At 31.1% G+C, this 21879-nt stretch overlaps 1 protein-coding gene across 29 annotated transcripts in view; it reads left to right on the forward strand.

The window, feature by feature from the left end:
* bt (projectin protein bent) overlaps positions 1 to 21879 on the forward strand; it is a 173325-nt gene that overhangs the window by 39520 nt on the left and 111926 nt on the right. For 17 of the 29 annotated variants that reach the window (XM_087356134.1, XM_087356133.1, XM_087356141.1 and 14 more), the window contains 19 exons: positions 115 to 205; positions 301 to 473; positions 717 to 902; positions 1545 to 1624; positions 2649 to 2815; positions 3771 to 3793; positions 4571 to 4633; positions 5915 to 5980; positions 8162 to 8212; positions 10576 to 10611; positions 10788 to 10850; positions 12141 to 12197; positions 13180 to 13233; positions 15557 to 15613; positions 17230 to 17565; positions 18948 to 19010; positions 20378 to 20437; positions 20684 to 20740; positions 21666 to 21731. In XM_087356134.1, the coding sequence (XP_087212260.1) occupies positions 115 to 205; positions 301 to 473; positions 717 to 902; positions 1545 to 1624; positions 2649 to 2815; positions 3771 to 3793; positions 4571 to 4633; positions 5915 to 5980; positions 8162 to 8212; positions 10576 to 10611; positions 10788 to 10850; positions 12141 to 12197; positions 13180 to 13233; positions 15557 to 15613; positions 17230 to 17565; positions 18948 to 19010; positions 20378 to 20437; positions 20684 to 20740; positions 21666 to 21731 (1749 nt within the window). The remainder of the gene's footprint in view (positions 1 to 114; positions 206 to 300; positions 474 to 716; positions 903 to 1544; positions 1625 to 2648; positions 2816 to 3770; positions 3794 to 4570; positions 4634 to 5914; positions 5981 to 8161; positions 8213 to 10575; positions 10612 to 10787; positions 10851 to 12140; positions 12198 to 13179; positions 13234 to 15556; positions 15614 to 17229; positions 17566 to 18947; positions 19011 to 20377; positions 20438 to 20683; positions 20741 to 21665; positions 21732 to 21879) is intronic. The other 12 variants (XM_087356145.1, XM_087356146.1, XM_087356148.1 and 9 more) reach the window with 11 other exon arrangements.

Genomic DNA, 21879 nt, shown 5'->3' on the forward strand with positions numbered 1-21879 from the left:
AGTATTAAATTAAGCTTGAGGGAATATGCATTCCTAGAAAAATAGTATAAAATTAAGGACATATACATGCATTTGATGCAGACTTATAATAAATAATGAATTCTGAATTTTTAGGATCCTGGACAAGAAGATTCAGGCTTGTATAAATGTAACATCAAGAATTCACTTGGTGAATTAAATGCAAACCTCACACTTAATATTGAAAGTAAGTTCTTTATATTATTTATTACAGTATTACACAATAGAACTTTGTTACTTGTGTGATGTTGAATTCAAAATGTGTTATATTTAATTTTTCAGTTATACCTGTGATCAAAGAAAAGCCAAGAGTGATAAAGATTACTAAGAAGAGAACTGTGATTGTAGAGTGTAATGTGATATCTAAGTTTGCTCCTCAGTGTACTTGGTTTAAGGAAAAGACAGCTGTCCATGAGGACTCGAGACACACAGTTCGTGTTGAACAAGTTAAAGAAGTAAGTTTTGAGAAGTATTTTCATTAATTTGTAGGTGTTGATCTATTATGAAGGGTTCTATATGCATACTAGTAAAACCTGTTTTGGACCTATCATCCCTAAAATTTGACAGCTTGTGAAATTCTGTATTTCTACATTTACGCACAAGAAACAGCTCTGAAAATGCAATATTGAAGGTTATTAATTATTGTAAATCTTGTATTTTTAAGTTTTTAATAAGCCATAAAAACCTCCTCGTTCCAGGGAGAATTTTCAGTGAAACTTGAAATTGAGTCTGTAACTCAGACTGATAAAGGTTCATACAAACTGATTGCAAAGAATGAGAAAGGAGAAGCTACATCTCAAACAGTTGAAGTGACTGAAATTCCAGAAGAAGAAGAAGTGAAGAAGGGCAACAAACCAGAATTTTCTCAGGGCCTTACATCTGTGGTAAGTTACAGTCCTTTACATTGTCTTCAAAAGACTGAATTGGTAGAACTGTTTCGCAGAACTGGCAGGGCATGACGAAAAATGAGTATATAAGTTGGGAAAACAGATCGTATTATTTTATCATGGAATTAAATGCTGTGTTATGGGCGGAGTTGCCTGTAATATGTGATAAGTACATTGCTTCACAAGGTGCTTAATCACATGATAAAAGTAAACTATTATATTCCTATACCTGATTCCCCTAAATATGTAAGTTAGCAATCTGTAGATAGCATTACAGCAACATTTGTTTACTAACAATTATTCACTTTTATAACAGATTTTCAGTGTATAATGCAGAATGTGAATATTGCAATTATGCCTGCATTTATAACTCTTCTGAATTTATAATTCGTAGAATATGTGTGCTTGTTTGTGGATTTTTGTTACGGTTTTACGTTCGTGATTAAAGTGTAATTTGTGGGCTATCACAGACAAGCACGAAGATGACGTACTTAAATGTACCAAAAATTCTATGGCACAAACTTCCAAGATTGCTTAAAGGAAATTGGAACCATACTCTGTCAGTTTATCTCTCACTTAGTGTGGTTTCTGATATGTGTATATGGAGTTTATTTAATTCTACAAATTATGGCATTACAGAGTACAGAAGAAGGAAAGAGTGCAGAGTTTGTGTGCCAGTTGAAAACTTTAGACAAGAAAGCAACTGTTGTCTGGTACAGGTATGTTATATTACAGATTTACGCCTTATGAAAGGGATTGAAGTGTGCTGCCAATGAAATATAATGCAGACAAAATCATATGAAATGAACCTCTGCCACAAAATGACTTAATTGGGGGGGCAGGGGAAAGAGAAGAAGGAATTTTTTTCTTGAAATTTCATGAAAAGTGTCCAAACACTTCTGTTTCTCTGTCTGCTTGTCATGTTACTTATGTAAAATAATTCATACATGCTTGTTTCTTATTTATGAAACGTCTATGAATGGAATTTTACTTTGCAAAATGTGGCATATTTCTTCAGGAATGTTTACACTTCAGAAACTTTATTCTAGATATAATGTCAATAATTCACATGCATGTACAAGCTAGCTGCTAAGTATTAGCTTTACAGCTATCAGCAAATTAAATTGAACATACATATGTAAATGTACAAGTCTGAAAGTAAAGGAAAAATGGTAAATATAGTCTCCTGGTGTAAAAAAAAATAAAATTAAGGTGTACAGTGTTCATGGTTGTTTACCTCCACATGTTTGTAATTTTTGAAATTATCATCATCATTAACACCACCACCATCATGTCATTGTCATCGTCATTATAATCATAGTATCTTTGTTAGAGAACATGAACATTAATAACCATTAATACCTAAGCCCACCATTCAAGATGATTCTGCATCAGTTCAGTCAAATTAGTAACATTTTCAAATAAGATACAAAATGATAAAATGCATGCACTTAGTGAATAGTCAATGTATTAGTCAAAATTCATCATAGAATTGTGAACTTAAAGATTGTTTTATGTTATGATGTTGAATAGAATCTCAAATCTACATTCATGTGATTAAGATAGAGTTAAATTTTCCATGTCATTGCTGTTGGAACTTCGATACTGCTTATATTTTCAGTTCTAGATGTGAGTTGCTCTTCAAAAAATATTTGCTTTCTGTAATGCACTGTTCTTAATTTTCATACATATGTAAATTTTGACTTGTTAAAACAGTTGACTGATTTATAAAAATAATTTTAGGAATGCACAGCTTGTCAGAGAATCTCAGGAAATCAAAACATCATTTGATGGAAGTTATGCCAGACTACGCATTTCAAGTTGCAAAACAGAATACACAGGATCCTACAAGGTGGTCATATCAAATGAATTTGGAAAAGCAGAATCTTCAGCTGATTTGAAAGTTACTGGTAAGTTTCTTCAGAAATTCTTTACTGTTAAAAATATTTACTTAATTTATACTTGATTGAACTTTCTTATTTTACTTTCAAGTCCTCATAATTTTTCAAATATAAAGGCATTTATCTCTTGAAAGAATAAAATTGTTACTCTGTCCATGAATGATCAATTCTTTGCATCAGTTCTTAAGAATTCACAGATACTACATACAAATGTGTTAGTTGTCTGAAGTTACAGTAATTCTTTATGTTTTATTTGTTTTGTGCATTTCTAGTTGATGAATGTGCTTGTGATTAAGAAGTGAGAAACTATTAATCAGAGAATTATTGGTAGTTGTGTCCATGACATATATCATGTGTGTTTGACTCAGTTTAATTTAAATGAATTGAATTTATATAATTTAAGTGAAAATTGTCTTTATGTTTGACTAAAATTTATTCCCATCTTATGACAATTTTTTTTTCAGAAATATTGTTAGATGTTCAGTGGAATAAGATATATCTGAATCAAAATAAGTTATTTTATTTTAAGATGTCACTGAATTTTAATGTGTGAGAACAAAGTTCAAGATGTTATTTGTGGGATATCTGCAAAGTATGACATTGGCATATTTATTAAAAATAACAAATATTCAGCTCTAAATCAATAAATAATATCTTTGGAATTGGTGTAGAAATAGTACTGTATAAATTCCTTATTATCTGTCAAAAGCAACTATAAGCAGGTATGTTTTAATAAGAGGATTGAATTGATTTTGTCTAAAATTAGTAAGAAAATTTGTGGGCATAAGTGAAATATTGAGTTATATCTATGTTTTATAAGATAAGCTGGTAATATTGCTACAATGTGGATATAATGTAAAATATATTTTTGTTTTACATGTCATGCCAAATTTGTAATAAGTTTGCACTGATGAAGAATTATGGTTTATGTAAACAAATATGTATTTCTTTTATTTTATTTCAGAAAAAAAGAAGGCCGAAGAGAAGGTAAGGATCAGTTTTTTTATATGAAAATTCAAGTAATTCATTGTTGCTTATTTTGTGTGCATCATATAAAAAAGTCACAGAAACTTTGTAATAATATTATAGTTAATTAATTTTAAGAATTCATTATTTATTTAGCTTTTATACATTAGTCTTCCAGGATATGTTTTTACAAACAAACAACATAGTCTTCAGTATTCTGCATCATCTAATTCATAGCCAGTCATTGTATTGAGTAAAACATACTGATTACAGTTTCTTTTATAAGATAACCAAAGTCTTAGTGGTTATAGTACTTTCAAAATAACATTCTTTACAAGATGTTTTAAGTAACTTATGAGGTAAATGTTCAAGCTGATCTTGATTTCATCTTATTTTCCTTCAGTTACTACTTAAAACTGATATTTTGGAGTTCCATCAACATACTAGTTCTTACATTATTGATAAGATTATGATAGTGTGTCTGGTGGGAACTCAAACCCTTGGAAATTTTATGCTGAATTTCCTCTGGCCTTACCAGAGATACACTTCACGTAAAATTCGTATAAGAATACCCAGTGTTCTTGTGTAAACTTATCCATGTTTTTGTATTACTTCAAGTTGGTACAGTTCTTCATTGTTATAAATATGTATTAATAATGAGGAAATTATGAATTATTGTTAATATTTCTGTACAAGGCTTTAGTTGTCTACCAGGAGGTTATTATTAATAATTAAATTGTAATTTATAATATTCCTGCTTCACATAGAAAGAAAAAAATTTGCCTGTCTTATTTTCAGAAAAAAGAAGAAAAGAAGGTAGAAAAGAAAGAAGAAAAGAAAATTGAGCCAGAGCCAGAGAAGGTAAGAAATTTGAACATTGATTCTGTGGAACTGTTTCTAAAGAAAAGTCTTTATATGACATATTTATAAGCTTATTAACAAATTCTATGAAAATTGTAGTGTTACATGACATGATTAAAGTCTGAGACAAACTATTGACAAAGTGCTGCAAGCATGCTTACATGAATTCAGAAATGTTATTTTACACTGGGTTATCTGTTCACATATAGTATTCATAAGTAATCGACTGTGCCCTTTTACAAATGTTGACCTAACAGTTGCAGTTATGTGATTAAAAATATATCTTTTATAGTATGAAATAAATGGAAGTTTTTACTGGAAAAACCTGGCAACTATGAAGTTGAATTCAGAATGGTCTTTTTAAATTTAAATAATTACTTAGATAGGTTTGATTACTTGCATGTAGTCCCATGTACAGAGTGTACCACACACAGTGTTGGTAATCTTGTGAGACTCGGTGCTGTGTTGAGGAATTCCGTAGAACTATATTTGTAAGTACACGATAATTTGTGAAGTAAGTACAAATTAATTCCTTGACATATATAATTTAACAGAACTGATCACAAACACATTGCAACTCTCAAAAGAGATTACCATTACACTGGAATTAACACCTAGTACAATAATTTTCCCAGCAGTGGTTGACACATAGAACTACATTTTAATAGATAATTGATGTCAGTAATTGGTGATTAATGAGTTGTCAGTTCTGTATATGCTGTTGTAGAGACAAACAGTGAAGATCAGGCTCACTGTGTGTTATACACTGTACACACAGCTTTCTAATAAACAGAAACAACAAGAACTACTACTATTTATTTTTCTTTGTGGAATTTTAGTAATATGTATTTCCATTATAAAATATTCCAGTAAACTGCTTAGCCATGTAGAAAGATTAATTAAAAGGATTTAATTTATAAATTTATTCTGAAATATTTTGCAATGTGAAATTAATGAGATTTCAGGTTCTCGTGGTGGTAGGTATGGAGACAGCTGTATTCAGGGATGTTGTACCATGTAGCCTTGTAGAAATTGACTGATGCCATGATGGTAGAGGCAGTAAGTACCTCTGAAATTTTGGTAAACTTTTACAAGACTACACAATGTAACATCCCAGAAGACAGTCTTCTTTAAATTATTAATTTCCTATCTCAAAAGCTGTAACATATCAAACTCATTACCATCACCATGATTGTCACGCTCTTCCATTTCTGTACTTTCCATGTGTGGGGAATTGTGAGGAGATTCATATATTATACATTTTATTTTTTGGATCCAAAGGACGAAATTGATGAATATGAGGATGAGGAGGAAGGTGAAAGTGGTGAAGATTGGGACTCTCAGGAGGTACAGAATTTATACAGTTCTACACTCTTTCTGAAGTCACTTTTGAACAATTTTCATATTAATTTTTTTACTCCATTATCACAATTTATGTTCTATATATTTTCATTTTTGGACAGTTTATCTGCTGTTTTATATTTTTGTATGTCCATATTTTGTAATATTTTTACCCAAAATATACTTATTAACCTTTAAAGGCCCAGCATGTCTTTTAAGAAATGGTACTGGTGTTTCTTAGGACACAGCACACATCACATCATGTAACATGGCTTTATGATCATTACATTCTGATTGACGAAAACCATGTCAGTGTACTTTAGAAGGTTGACCCTGTAACCTTCATAAACTTTTTGTCAAAAAGGCCCCTTTTCTTTCTATTTCAAATATTTTTGCACAGTTTTCCTTAACAATCAGCAAGTAAAATTTTTAAGTAGGAATTATCTTATTATTTTTGGCTGCACTCTGTAACATTCAAATAAACTTTAAGCATAAGGCTGTTAAATGTTTCAGTAACCTGTTCTGAAAGGGCACAACTGAACTACTGATTTCGCACTGATAAATGGTCCTGAAACATTTCAATATAATTTTTTTATTTATTTGTAGGTTGGGTTTATCATCAGTTTTACAGCTTAGTTCTGAAGACACAATTGTATGCTTTATTTAGGAATTAAAAGCAATGAAATACTTTTGTTAGTAATTTTCTTGTTTAATTTTGGGTTTTGCTGAACCAAAAATTTCTAGAAGGGTTCATGTAATTTACTGGCATGCTAATATGTGCATGCTCTGACTTTGCGGTTCATTTGATCATATGCTTATCATTGATGTGTTGTCTGTAGTTATGGTCAGACGTCCATTGTGTATTTGCAGTAGTTTTCTTATTTATGAAACTAAATTTATTATGAAGACCAAGCCCAACATCATGCCAATTGTCCCATCTAGAGAAAAAGCACATGAAACACTAAGCAATAAGTTTACACTATGTGCCTGGTGTTGGTCTGTGCATTTCTGTGTTGGATACTGTACCAAGCAAAACTGACCCTCAAACATGTGTTGTACCCTATATGCCCCTTCATAATTCTATGACAGACGTCACGATGTGCGTTACAATGGACATACTTTGTACAGTCGTGTGGCCCCAGCCTTATGGGGGAGAAACGTTGGATGAACCTATCTTTGTGTGTCTGAGGGAAAAGACATGTTTACATGATGTGTTAATATTCGAAGGGGAATACATTAGTAATGTCCAAGTGGTGAAGTGAACTCTTCTGAACAATAAGTAATTTATTTCATTGTTGCATGTGGGTTTTTAAGAAAGATGTATTGTTTTATTAAAAAACATGCACAGCATAGCATAATTGTGAGATTGAAATTGGGTCAGCAGGGGATACCACAATTTAAAAGCCTGGTACTTTAAAGGTTAAACTGAGCACTTCACGTAGTCCTTGAGTTCTTGAATGCTATAATGTCACATTGCCAGTATACTACTGTGTTCTGAACTGTTTGGACATGTTAATAGCAGTGTATATTATGATTTATATTTAACATACCCTGCAGTATTTTTGTAACGATTAAAATCATACTGAATAAGCAGTGATAATCATCTGAAAGGAATGGCAATTTGGCAAGGACTTTATTTATGTGGTTTTAAATGAGCTAAGTATCTAAACAATTTTTGTATGCAAATCTAAGATTTATATTTCAAAGGAATTCTGCTCTGGAACAGTGCCTCACTTAACAAAGAACTAATATATTAATAATAGGTGCTGATTTGGAGGAAGCAAAATATACTTAATTTTCTTCCCCATACATAATTCTTTCTTAAGTTACTGCACCCCTATCACACACTATCTAAAAATATGATTACATTTCTTTATTTATAACTTGGTTATGTGACATCATGGCATTACGTCTTGTGAGTAGTTTGTTGCATAATTCTCTTGAAACTCTTTGTTACATATAGTGGGCCTATTCCCAATTTTGGCTAAATAATCTGTCATACTGTTTAAATAAAAGAAACTCATTACAAAATTTCATGCCGTAAGATATTGAAGATAATTTTTGAGAAACTTTTTGAGATTATGAGTTATTTTTAGATTTTTATTTAAAAACTGACTTTTTTATTTTTTTTAAATGTGTTCCTTCACACCTTAACACAATTTTATCAAATCTTTTTCACACCAACAGGAGGTCATTGAGAGAAAAGTTGTCACGGACACTAAGAAACCAGAGGAAGAGGTAAAATACAGTACTAGACATGAGCACAGTTTGATGATTACACCTAACACAACATTGCTGCAATGTCCACATAACATGACCATACAAATTCCAGCTTTTGTCTTTAAACTTCTCAAACTCTGTAGAAATGGATTTCTCTGTTGACTGAATATGTGTTTATATCATTACTTTTTGCAGTGGTTAATATTTATTTTAAACAGTGAATTTTATTTGTTTCTAACTTATAGCATTAATTATGCAGTATACATAGACTGAATTGTTGATGTTGTCATGAAAGATAATTGGTCATTTGTGATTGATGGAAATGGTGCGGTTGGGCTTACTGATATGTGTTTAATTGTTCAGTATGCTTCTATGCTTAACAACAAGATAGACTACTTCTTTGTTCATTCATTTGTCTGCCCATTAATTTGTTATTTCACATTTTGGTTTCCTAAAAATTAGGTAGGTTTAATAACATTTGACATGGCAGGCTATTACTAAAAACTGTGACGTATGAATTTGGGCACACATCATTTCATTTTAAATACTGTACTACATGAAATGTTTTCTTTCCAAGTATATAATATATGGTTATTCATAATTTCCTGACACATTACAAAAAATTGTTAGTCTTGAGTGGTGAAATGGATGGTAACATATGACATGCCGATAGAAAGAGGAACGCTCCAAGTTTATTTTACGTGCCTCATAAATGTTCTATGTGTCCGCCCTTTGTGACGCGGCAGACTCAAGCCGATAATCCTTTTCCGCCCATACCCACTGCAGCATGTCACGGTCGATTTGTGAGATGGCAGCTATTGGATGCTGATAATTGAAGTCATCGCTATGATCATGGAGCTGTGGCATTAGCCATTCCTGCATTATCTCAAGATAGGACGTGACAGTGACGGTTGCCTCGGCGAAGAAGAATGGCCCTCACACCTTCTCTTTGGATATGGCACAGAAGAAGTTCAGTTTCAGTGAATCCCAAATGTGCTCAATTGTGGCATGTGGTTTTTCACTTCCCAATACCCGCACATTGTGTCTGTTCACCTTCCCATAAACATGAAAAATAGCTTCATTACTCAAAATCAGTTTTTGAGTGAAACCGTCTTCCTCCAAGTGCTGCTGCAAACTCTGAGAGTTTCTCTTTCTATCAGCGTGTCACATGTTACCATACTTTGCGCCATTCAAGTCTGGAGATTTTTTGTAATGTGTCAGGGAATTATGAATAATCCTGTAAATACAGAATTTCTGAAGATAAGGTAGATATTAATGCTGTAATTACTATTGATCTGTACATTGCTTTATAGGATAATAGACGGAAGGGCATAATATTTGGCTGTAAAAACTCCTATCAGTTGCTTTAAGCTTGTACATCTTCTGCACATGTTACGCAAGGACCAGTTGAAGGAAAGTGGGCCGGACCAACATACTATTCACTTCTGCAAATGTTTCAAACTCTCTGTCCTGGTGATATGTCAGGAAAATTGTCTTACCAGCTAGCTGCTTTTTATGATACTGAGTTGTACAAGGAAGTTTATATATAAAATATCATGGTAATTATCAAAATGTCCCCACAACCTGAGCATTGTCAGACTGAAGACACAATATGAAAAATACTAACAAGCCTTTGGATTATGTTTGAAATAATATTTATTTAATATGCAACTTGACCCACTTTCAGTCTACTGAACCTTATGAACAATACTACTGTTAGATATGTGTTTCTTTGATGTTTACAATACTTGTCTTGTGCTGTTTAAAAGACACATGTTTAAAAATTAAGATTAAATTATTCTGCCCTATCACACTGATGTGAACAGCTTCCAACTACATAAACAGCTAAAATGGTTAGTTGTTTTATGGGCTGCCAATATACAGAAAGGTCTTCAGTCATTGACTTATGACATTTTTGTATAGAACTCCCAGGACTGCCCCACCTAAAATGTGTGATCTATTACACTGACCTAGTTTCTGACATAAAAATGATTTTTTGACCAAAATTTAGCAATGAAAAAGCAGTTTTAATCAAAACAATGACTTGTTCTATGTGCATAGATTGATACTATTGCAGTCAAAAGAGTAGCAGATTGCCAAAGCTGTTAGTAACCCTGGAGGAACAATTGATTCTTGAGAAAATGTTAAGGCCTTCAGAATACTGAATTTTCCACTTTCCCTACATGTTTAGGGTGTCCAGTGCACAGGTTTTGATGCAGTAATTGATAAATATTGAAATAACTTCTCATGCATAAAGTGTTCAGATAAAACTAATATGTAATTTTAAACCCTTATTTTGTCTTTAGGGTTTACAATTTTTTTACATTTTGACAATATGTAATGTTGGTTTATTCACTGATAATCCATTTCTTCTTCCACAGAAGAAAGTTCCCGAAAAGAAGCCTGAGACCAAAAAGGTATGTTATGTATTTTATTTTTGTTAGATATTCAGCTGCTTGCCATTCTTATCACACGAGACAAACTGTGTGTCATGTTGGTTAATACAGTTTAGGGAAATAATTCCTGTTTATTATATTCTTATTTTAACATGAAATTATTCTTTTAGTACAATAATAATTATTTTGTCCTGCAGAAAGAAGTGGAGAAGGTTAATGATGTTGCAGTTAAGATAGAAGAGAAGACAGCATCTCTACAAGTAAGTGCCTAGAATTAGTAAGAATACAATGAGTTCTCAATAATATCAGTTAACATCAGTTTTACTGTCTGGAGATATCTGAAATTTTAACAAGATATTATTAAGAATGTTTACAAGGAAGGTAAATACAAGTCTGGTTTGAATATTGCTGAGTAGAACATTATTGTTATTGATTTACGTGTTTACATTTTTGAACTCTTTAAGCTGGGCATTACTGTAGATGAATACTGCGTGATCACTCATCATCATATGAATGAAAAGTGGTGTTCTTTGAGAAACATATAAATTTTTGTATTCACTAGTTACTCTATTAAAGGCCATGTGCACAGCATGTTATCATGTAATTAGATTTCTGTTTCAAGAATAATGGCAAAGAATGTGTATTTTAAAATAGAATGTTATGGAGGACAAACTAAGGTGAGTTATGAAATATCACTGTTGCGTAAATGTTCTTGAACTGATAACGTAATCTGTGTTTTAGCCAGTGCAGATGCAGATATGCGACAGATCATTCTTGTATGTGGTAATATTTTTATTTCAGAACATCTTTTCTATTTCAGATCCATTAAGAGAATTTGTGTTTTTGTTACTTTTAGTAAAATAAAATGCTTCATGGAAGGCATAATTTAACATCCTTTGTAGGTATTTTTTGCACATTCTTTTCAGTTAATGTAGTTTACTCAATTTTTCAAGTGTTAGATGCAAAATTATATAAAAAGACAGATAAAGAGTTGATAAAGAAGGACTTAATTAAACAAGTCATCATTAGCACATCAGGTACACATTTTTGCGGTCTGAGTTTTTTCAGCATCTGCCTTCCCTCTCTTACGATTTAAGTGGACATAGAGTAACTTATTGCTTTCACGTGGTGAAATAACACACCTTTTAATTCTCAGTATGAATTATGTATAGAATGAGCATGGATTTGGTCCTGTAAGCTACAAAGGTGAAGTTCATGCTTTTGGTATCAAAGTGTATTTATAGTTTAGATATTAAATCCTAACTACAGAAATTTTAAAAACAAGAAATTATATTTAAACATTTAGGAATTTAGATGTCAACTTGGAAACTACCTTGTGTGTAGCCAGGTCACTTAGAAAAGTGACAAGAAAGGGAGAAAATGTATGTGGACTTTTATTAGAAACACGTTTTATTCAAAACATTAATTTATATGGGATTATCACTTAATACAAAGTTAGTCAGGTGTAGTAGAATTATTTGTCTGTGAAAAATATTGAAATAATGCAAATATTGCAATATTTTATTAAAACACACTTCCATTGACAATAGGGAGAGAATGAGGTGAAGAAAAAACCAGAACCAAACAAGAAGATACAGCCAGAGAAGGTGAGGTGTTTTGTATTTCAACACTTGAGTGTTTCAACTGACATTTGCATTCATTAGTGTCTTTTATTGCTTCTTTCAGCGCCAAAACAACTAAAGCTAAAATTAATACATTTTAATATATCTAGCTTCTCTTACACTTCACACATTAATTATCAACATTTAAATATTGCTTGCTCTCTGTCATTAGCAGACAGACATTAGCATGTCATTGTATAAAACATAAAATTGCCATATTAGTTATGCATTTCACTAACTTTCTAAAATCACACTTTCTTAAATTAGCAGGTATATATAGTCTTTACATTTCAAATAATGTTATAGACTTAAATCTTAAAATAAAGGGGCAACTTGAACTTGCCAGAATGAAAGTTGAATAACTTACTTCTGGTTAAGTATGTTACGTGCTTTTTGTGTTTACAAGTGTAATTGCACATGCTTATGCATGTAAGCTTTGTTACATTTGTCATGCAGTACTTTATATTATAATTTTTTTTATTATAACACTGATATATTATTTGCTAACACTAATTGAGACGTGAATAATATATTTCTGGTTAAAGCACAATAATTGTTCGCAATTACATGGATTATAGTTAATAATCTGTATTTTAGTAATGTTTTGTATTTTTTATAACGAGGAATCACAAATTTTTATAGTAATTCTTTTCATTTTGAAAATTTTGTGTGTTGAGACTGAAATACTATGAATAGGTGACTAGTGTTACTTCAGTTTAAATTGTCAGAAGATACACTGCCTTGAAACTTATCAGTTGTTGCAAAATTGATTGAATACAATATTGTTAGAGTATTTGATAGAAGTATTGCATTTTCTGTATACTCTAATGACATATTTGTCTTTACATAATGTTTAATTCAATATTAAAATCTTCACATTTAAATGGTTGCTATTACATATGATACATATAGTAGTTAACATTGTTTACATGATGAAATTCGAACACATTAATTCTTGTTCTATTAGAAAGTGGAGGAAGCAAAGAAACAGCCTGAGCAAAAGAAGACAGATACAGAAAAGGTGAGAGGCTTCAGCAGTATGTTCGTTAAAAATTTAAAAATTACACTTCGCTAGCTGAAGCATTAACACATTATATACTCATATAATATTAATGATTTTCTGTAACATTGATATTAATTTTATTATTTAGAAGTTAATTTTACATGTTTCTTGTCAGTGTTTAGTAATTTCAGCATATTTCTATGTATAATATTTTTCATAACTAGTCCAGATCTAGATAAATGTTCTTAAAACAATGTCTTAGTTCTTGGTGAAGAACTTTTTACAAATAAATTCATAATTAAATGTATCCAAAATTACATTTAAAACATTATGCGGCTACACTTCTTGCAAACAATGAAACACAGAACTGAAAGAGCCATATTTTTGCAGTGCTATAACATGGGACTAGACAAATATGAAAATCACTATTTGTTGCTAATTATATATATTGGGACATTGTGATTCAGAATTGACAATAACTCAAGACATCAGATAATTATTTTCTGCAGTGCCGCAGAATTTAATGTAATATAAATACAGATTTTATGCGTATACTATGAGTAGACCAATATAGTGTCAGTACAATTTCTGTACTTGAACCATATCTTGTGCTTTAGAAGACTTTAAACTTTTATAGTGATTCACTGTTAATATTGATCCACACTTTGAGTGCTGACAGCATGTGGAAGTGGGCTGCATTGTTGATATTTCAGATAACTATATAGTCTCCATCATAAGTGCTCCTCATTTTAGTTCTTACAGAAGTTGTATATTTCTCTGAAGTGTTGTTAACAATGACCAGTTCCACACAGTGCTACATGCAAAAGCAGGATCATCAGTAAGAAGCTTAGCTTGATCTCAGAAGAAATGTAGGCCCATTTTGTTGTATTCCTTATTTTATTTTCCATGGACTCAGTCATAAAAAGTATTATTCTTCTATTCCTGGAACATCAATGCCTGGATCAATCCACTCAGATTAATGACGCATTGTAACAGCATAGTTTTTTTAAAGCATACACTTGAAGGGACATCACATCATAAGTATGAAATAAACATACAATCTGAAAACACTGAAGACATTGCCTTTTGTTTTCTCTAATTCACATTGAATAAATGAAGTATCCATTAAAAGTAACTTATGTGGTGTCACAGTTAAAGCATTCAGGTCATGTGAAAAATTATTAACTAGCAATATCTACTAAAATAATCATTCCTTTATAAATAATTTCTATTAAATTATATTTTATATATGGTAAATATCTTGAATTCATAATGATGGTTGTTTTTGAAATAACATGTTTAAGATATGTTCTAACTGTAATGAGAATACATTACTAACATATAATTATCTTTTCTGTATCTTGTTCATGGTGGTAGTTTAAAGAAGACAGACACAGATAGAGTAAAACTGACAATAGAACCTGAGAAGGTAAATGTTTGTTTACACTTATAATTTAAACATATACTTTTCTTACATGATAGTGATGCAAATATTTTATTAACATATTGATATAAATTATTCTAAAGAGAATTTTATAATCGTACTCAAAAATAATACATTTACAAGGAATAAAAAAGATATGTAAATGCCATAAACAAATATTTTAATATTGTGATTCACTTTGGGAAATGTTTCAATCTCTTCATTGCTTTTAAATTGCACTATTAAAGTATTTTCACTCTGCAATAATTTTCGTGATGTCTTTGGTAAAGAGGATATATACATTTAGGATAATGTAGAAAACAATCTGATAAGGTAACTGTATATTTACAGTTACCATTTACTTCTGTAATCTGATATTATAAAGAATAGTACAGTTGACATTCTTATTACAAAAGTGGTACTTAAAAACGTAATTTTCCGTTTTAAACTATACTTTTAAGACAAAGAAATTCCATGTGACTGCTTTCTTAAAAAGTTTGTTCTGATATTACACTTCATTTTCTTTAAACAATGAAATATCTTTATTTGTTCTGAATATTCTTTACTCTCTTACTAGTTGTATCAAGATGGCTGGTAAGAAAACTGATAAATATAATGTAAATCCAAAATTAAAACTGGAAAAGTAATTGTACATATATGGCTGTCATCTGTATCAGTAAATATCTTATTTAATCTGTAAAAGTTGAAGTTTTGATACTGGAAATTATATTTATAATGTTGAATAAGAACATTTCATTTTTAATCAGAGACTGTGTTTTGATCAGTATACAAAACATATTGTCAATGTTTTAATTTTTTTAAGAGTGTTAATTTAATGGCCAGATTGTATATATTTTTATTGCTATAAGAATACACCACACTGAAATATACTTTTCTTCTGTCACAACTTGCCTGAAGACGGTTGATAAGAAGAGTGATATAGATGCTGTAAAACAGAATGCAGAGCCTGAAAAGGTAAATGTTAATGAGAACATTCCAGTCTTAATCATAGAAATGCTTCCATAAGACTTAATACACTATGCCACTATTTTAAACCATTCTTAAAAATACTACTCTAATACCATACATCATGCCTATAAAAATTATCCATAGTTTTATTATCTTAAATTGACATTACACTGAAATATACTTTTTACTCTTAAAATTTGTTTTAATGTGGTTAATAAGAAGATGGATACAGAATCTGATAAGATAGTTGTAGTTTTTTGGTTGTCCTACATTGAATATAACCATTGAGAATGAAGTTAATTTTTAATTTAAAAAATGCATTGCCAGGAACTGTAATTATTTTACCATCAGTCACATATTTCACACTCAATGCAAAATACTTAAAAAATTCTTGGTATATGGTTTTCATAAATTGACCAATGTTTTTTGTAAAATCTGTAATCTGCATTTAAAGTTGTGTTGTGGTGTTCACCAACTTATTATTCACTTTTATTTTAAACAATTTACTTTGAAAATAGAGATAGCTGACTTCTGGGTTGTAGCACCATTTAGTCTGAAGATATTTACCAGAATTTCAGAGGTCCTTGCTGCCCCCGTTATTAGGGTGATAAGTAAGCCATGCATGTGTAATCAGATTCCATGTGCAAGGCATACTCATTGCCCTGATGATGGAAGTAGCAAGGTCCTGTGAAACGTGGTAAACGTCTACCAGAATACATGGCACTACAATCCAGAAGACAGCCATCTTCATACTCACCACCATGAGAACCTAAAATTCTACTTAATTACTAATGTTCAAAATTTGTAACATAATTTATTTTATGGGAAGGGGTAAATTATACAATATAATATTTTTTATAATGCGACTATATTGACAGCTTGGTGAGAGCCAGGAAACATTGGGTTTCTTTGTAGAGGTATGTCTATGAAAGATTGTTTCCATAAAATATCTTGTCTAGTTTAGCAGGCAGTGTTAGTTCAAGTTTTATTGTACTTTATTCATACCTATCATAATTTTGCTTTTGATAATGCAAGTCAAAAGACATACCTTTACACCCACCTACTTTGAAACAAAGAATTATTTTTTGAATTAGGAGAAATTATCAAGAAAGTTACTCTACAAATAGTGTATTAAACAGTTACAAAAGAAAGCACTTAAATGTGTACTTACTGTTCTAATATTCCTGACATTATCTTATCTGTACTTCTGTACCATATCATATTTTACGTATTCCTACAGTGTGACTATTTTTATGCTTTAACAATTTTAATGAAAGTGTATTTTAAATTCTACTCACAAAATGTTGGTGATAACCTAAAGTGTACCATAAAAATGATTTAATGGCATCAGTTATGGTCTTATAACCCTGAGAACCTTGAATCTTAAATTTATTGGTGTTTATGGTGACTGATTGCAGTATTACTATTATATAAGTACTGTGAAAGATGGAAACCCAGGCATTTTTACTGTGGTGTCAGATTGTCATTTTGTGAAAGACGATTGAAGTTAATGTATGTATGATACAATTGAAGAAAAGCAGATACATTGCTATTATCACCAACTTTTGTGGGCAGACAAATAATGTTATGTGCCTTCAAAAAAAGAATACTTCACACTTCAGAAAAAAGAAGAGTTGGATTATAACACCAAATTAGATCAGGTTAAGAAAGAGGAAAATACTGTTAAAAATGAAGAGACAGGAGTTCAGAGACCGGAAGGGGCAGAAACTCTTCACACTGACAATCAAAATAGAAATGAAGTGGATTCAGAACAAAAAAATGACTTGAAACCAGGTCAGGTTAAGAAATCAGGTACAGATAACACAAAAGATATACAGCAGAAAAACAAACCAAGAATGGAAGTGAAAGATGTACCCTTCCACATGGTCCAGCTAAAGCCTGTGGAAAGAGACCCTAAGGCTACAAGTCCAGCCCCAGAGAAAACTGATGATAGGAAGGTAGGAAGTACATTAAAGGGATCTGACCAACTCAGCCAAAACTAAAATTGTACATAGCACCGCAGTCTGCATTTCTTGAGTGCCTTTGTATGTGTTTACTAAAAGTTAAATCTGAACATTGCTGTACTTCTTTTGCTATAATTTTTTAAATATTCTTGTGGCAGGCCTATATGCTTTCTTCAAAATGTCAGACTTCTTATTTCTTTAAGGAAACTAACATGTGCTTTTATAAAATATGTTACTTTGATTTGATTCCATATAAGACACATTCACTAAGACGAGTTCTACCTGTTGGATGTGTTTCTAAAATTGAAGTATCATTTTTAAAGAAAGACTTCTTATGAATGATTGCATTAATCATTGCATTTTTATTTGGAAGAAAGAAAGAAAGAAGATGTGTTACTTCAAGGAGAATTTTTAACATTTCTCATCTTCTGTACAGGATAATAGGGGAAGAAATATTTCCAAAGATCTATGAAGCAATATAGCAGGATGGTGGTGTGCTTGAGCATATATACAATGTATATATAAACAAAATACATCTGTAGCAGATTTCTTTGTCTGAATATAAGGTTGTAATTTCGTTAAAACTTCCTTTAACGTTCTACTGTTTTATACAGGAATAGTCAATTTTGGGTAATAATTTATCTTCAGTAAAGTGTATTGTCTGTAAGTAGTGGTGGTTTTTAAGAATGTTTGAAAGCTGCCATTTCCTGAAAAACAAAATTTAGCTGGAGCTTTTTGTTGTGTCATATAACATATACATACATGCATGCATACACATATACATAGATGAAGATTGAATGAAATGTTTATCAGCCTTGCAAGTTGGTACATTTTTACTCATCCTTTCTCGAATTTATCACAGTAACTATGTTTCAATACATGTGTTGCCCCTCATATTCTTCAAACTGTCTTGTTTGGACTCTTGTAAAATATTTTTTCTGCTACTGTTTGTTCTGTTCATTTATTATTCACACAATTGTCCTTCACTCTCTTCAGCAATTAAATACAACTTCTTGGCCAGTTGCTCAAGTTTCTTGGTCTTCTGTCATCTGTCCCATCTGTGTTTCTTCTCTCCTCAGTTCTTATTTGAATGGTCTCTTTATAACAATTTCTCTCTCACTATAACCAAGTACATTAAACTTTATTTTGTTGCATAATTACACTTTTTAAAAAACTAAAACTAATTAAAGTGTTAAAGTAGATCAAATATTTAAAATGTTAAAACTTATTTGTACTTCATAGTTCATAATACATCATGAATACATTTATAACTTAAATCTAATTAAAAATAAACATTATGAAGAATGATAAACATATGATAATTTTTGTTTATATAAACACAGTGTCTGTAATATAAATTACTTTTATATTTTTAGTTGAAAAATGGGGTGAAGAGTAACAGAAGAAAACCATCCGTTGAATTGGAAAGTGCTGATAAGGTATGAGAATTGGGTTGGAAATGTCTTCACATAGAACTTCTCTTTATTCAGTGGAAAATACCACAGCTTTATTCAACTCTGTCCTGAAATCTGTTTCTTCTTGTGTCTATACCAGCAGTAATTTTCAATCACATTTTATTTAGTGCAGTGTTGATTGCAGTTCTTTCTTACTGTCACAAAGAAAAGTGCATATAATAATTTCATCAGGATTAAATATTTTCATTTCTGAGTTCCTTTTGAAGTTTTCACAGACTATTTATTCTTGAACATGTAAAGAATACAATGATAACATGAACTCACTGCAAAACACTGAAATATATTTTAAATTTACTATCAGTGTAAATACTCTACATGATAGCTATACACCTGGTTGTTGTTTGTGGGCAGCAGACTTTATTGCTATGAACAGAGTCTGACAACGTTTTGAAGGAGTTATGTAGTGAATTTTGATACTGTTTGTAACTTTCATGTTGGTTTCTTTTCTTACATGCTGTTACACTATTGCCATTTTCTTTGGTTATTTCATTTTCTGGATTCTTTACAATTCATATGACTGTGTTAGACATTTCTTCTGAAAATAATTTCGTGACTTACAAAAATGGTGTTCTTCTTTGTATTACCTTCAGATGTTGTTCTTTTTACATTTTTCTTTATTTTTTGTCAGCATCAACAGTTTGTCACTTTACTGTCATAGTGTGCTTTGTCACCCTTTCATACTCTAAATTTGTCATTCTCACTCATGCTGTTCTAAAATGTGACCGCCATTGAAAAATATGGGCACACAAGTTAGTCATATAAGGAACCATATCCACTGTTGCTTTACACAATTTAAATAATCTATAGCATATTATAAGCATTAACTCTGTTGACTGTATTCCAAATATGTGCATTTTGGTTGATGATTCTATTTGTTTTGTTCAGAAACTCATGTGCTATGTAATGACCTGTTAAGGCCAAATCAGGCTTACTGATATTTTGAAGGGAACAGCTCATTATCCTAAATACTGATATATGTCCATCTCTTAAGTCCTTCATCATGCCAATTTGAGTCACCTGTTACATACACGGTGCATTTTTGTTTTGAAAGAGGAAAGAAAATGTTTATAAAACTTTAAGGTTTCTTATTTCTCTGTCCTGTATGCCTTCTTTTCTGTACTCACACTTCTTTTTTGATATGCCAGTATTTATATGTGCAAAAATATGTTTATGGGATGTATTATAATTGTGAAATCTTTTACAGTATGGATTCTGTTACCATATGTGTCCATTTATTTCAGTTGGGTGGTGAATATTAATTTTCCTGAGGTGCTCGAATAAATCTTGAATTCATTTTTCAGTCTTTCAGTAATTTTCTTTCTCATGTGCAGGTAACAGAGATGAAAACTGAAACTCAGAGGAGGTCATCAATAATCAAGACTGGAGAAAAGGTATACAAATTAATTTATTTTGTTACACATTACCCATTTCCTAAATATCTGCTACTTCTTTCAGTTTGATTTGTTGCTTTACCATAATACAAGGAAAGGATTTTTAATTTTTCAACATTGTAGGCCTCATAGGTGAAACGTAATGTGAAGACATTTTAATGTAATTAGTTAATAATTAAATACATGTATAAAAGGGATAGTTGTATTATAAAAATTGTTTTGATTGGAAATTTTATTTTTATTCAGATTGTGCAAGAGGAGGAAGAGAAAAAGGTTCAAGAACTGAAGGTTTCAGCACAGAAGGTACATTTGTCTTTAATTAGTATAAAATAAATCCATCTGGATAGGGATGAGATGACTACTGCATAATATAAATATTATACATAAAATCACGCACTCGCACTGCTGTTTTGTATAATTTTACCTTCCTTTTTAGCTTTAAAACGGGTGTTATGTACATTTTAAGATGTGGATAATGCATATACAGAAACTTCATTTCCTCCAGGCTTTACTGTAAACATCAGATATTTCTCAACTGTTTTATATTGATATGTCATACGTAAACGTAAATTTAAATTTTTCTCTGGTGCTTAACTAAACACATATGAGGGCTTGGCGATATTGCTCCACACTTTTTTAACTTTATCACTAGGTGGAGATGAATAGTTAGCTGCATGCCCCAGCAGTGAAGACATTGATTGTGTGGCATTCTGAGTTGTGACAGTATAATATTTGGGCGACTTCATCCTGAAAATTGAAGTGATGGTTTATCCTGAAAATTTTGTAAGATCCTATGAGAACACAAAGTGTAACAACCCAGGTCATGATCTTCAAGTTTGTATGGAGAAGGCTGGTCTTTTATTTTTGTCCACTCACAACTAAGTATTTGAAGTTTGTGTTCAGTAATCACTATCAGCTTAGTGTAATACTGTACAATAAGTTTGTTAATTGTTCAGTTTCCTGAAGAAATCTTAACCACAATTTTACATTTATGTAATATATGGTAAGTACTGAAAAATGATGAGCCCTTCATTTTAGTGAGATCAGAGGTATTCATAAACTGAAAATAAATTATTCCTCATAACCTTCATTGACTACATTGTTGGTATTTGTGATCAGAAGCATGACATGTTTTCCATTGTCACAAGAATATTAATCATGATGCTATTAACACACATTATGCACAGGAAAGTAATTTGGAATTCCAGTAATGTTATCTGTTTTACAGGTTGAAGAAATTAAGGTGGATGGAGAAAGGAAGATGTCAGTTCAGAAAAAGGCTGTGGAAGTGAAGGTAATTTTAGTACATGCTCTATAAATTTTTAAGTTTGAATGAAATTATATATTAGCTTGTGACAAATCCTTTGGAACATTGTTACTGACAGAGAAGAGATTTTAATTGACACAAAATTAGTTTAATTCTCCTTAAAGTGCTAATATTG

The sequence above is a fragment of the Zootermopsis nevadensis genome, unplaced genomic scaffold (assembly GCF_977971745.1).
Source record: "Zootermopsis nevadensis isolate Lab colony 2312 unplaced genomic scaffold, Znev_1.0 Znev_ptg000025l, whole genome shotgun sequence".
NCBI lineage: Eukaryota > Metazoa > Arthropoda > Insecta > Blattodea > Termopsidae > Zootermopsis > Zootermopsis nevadensis.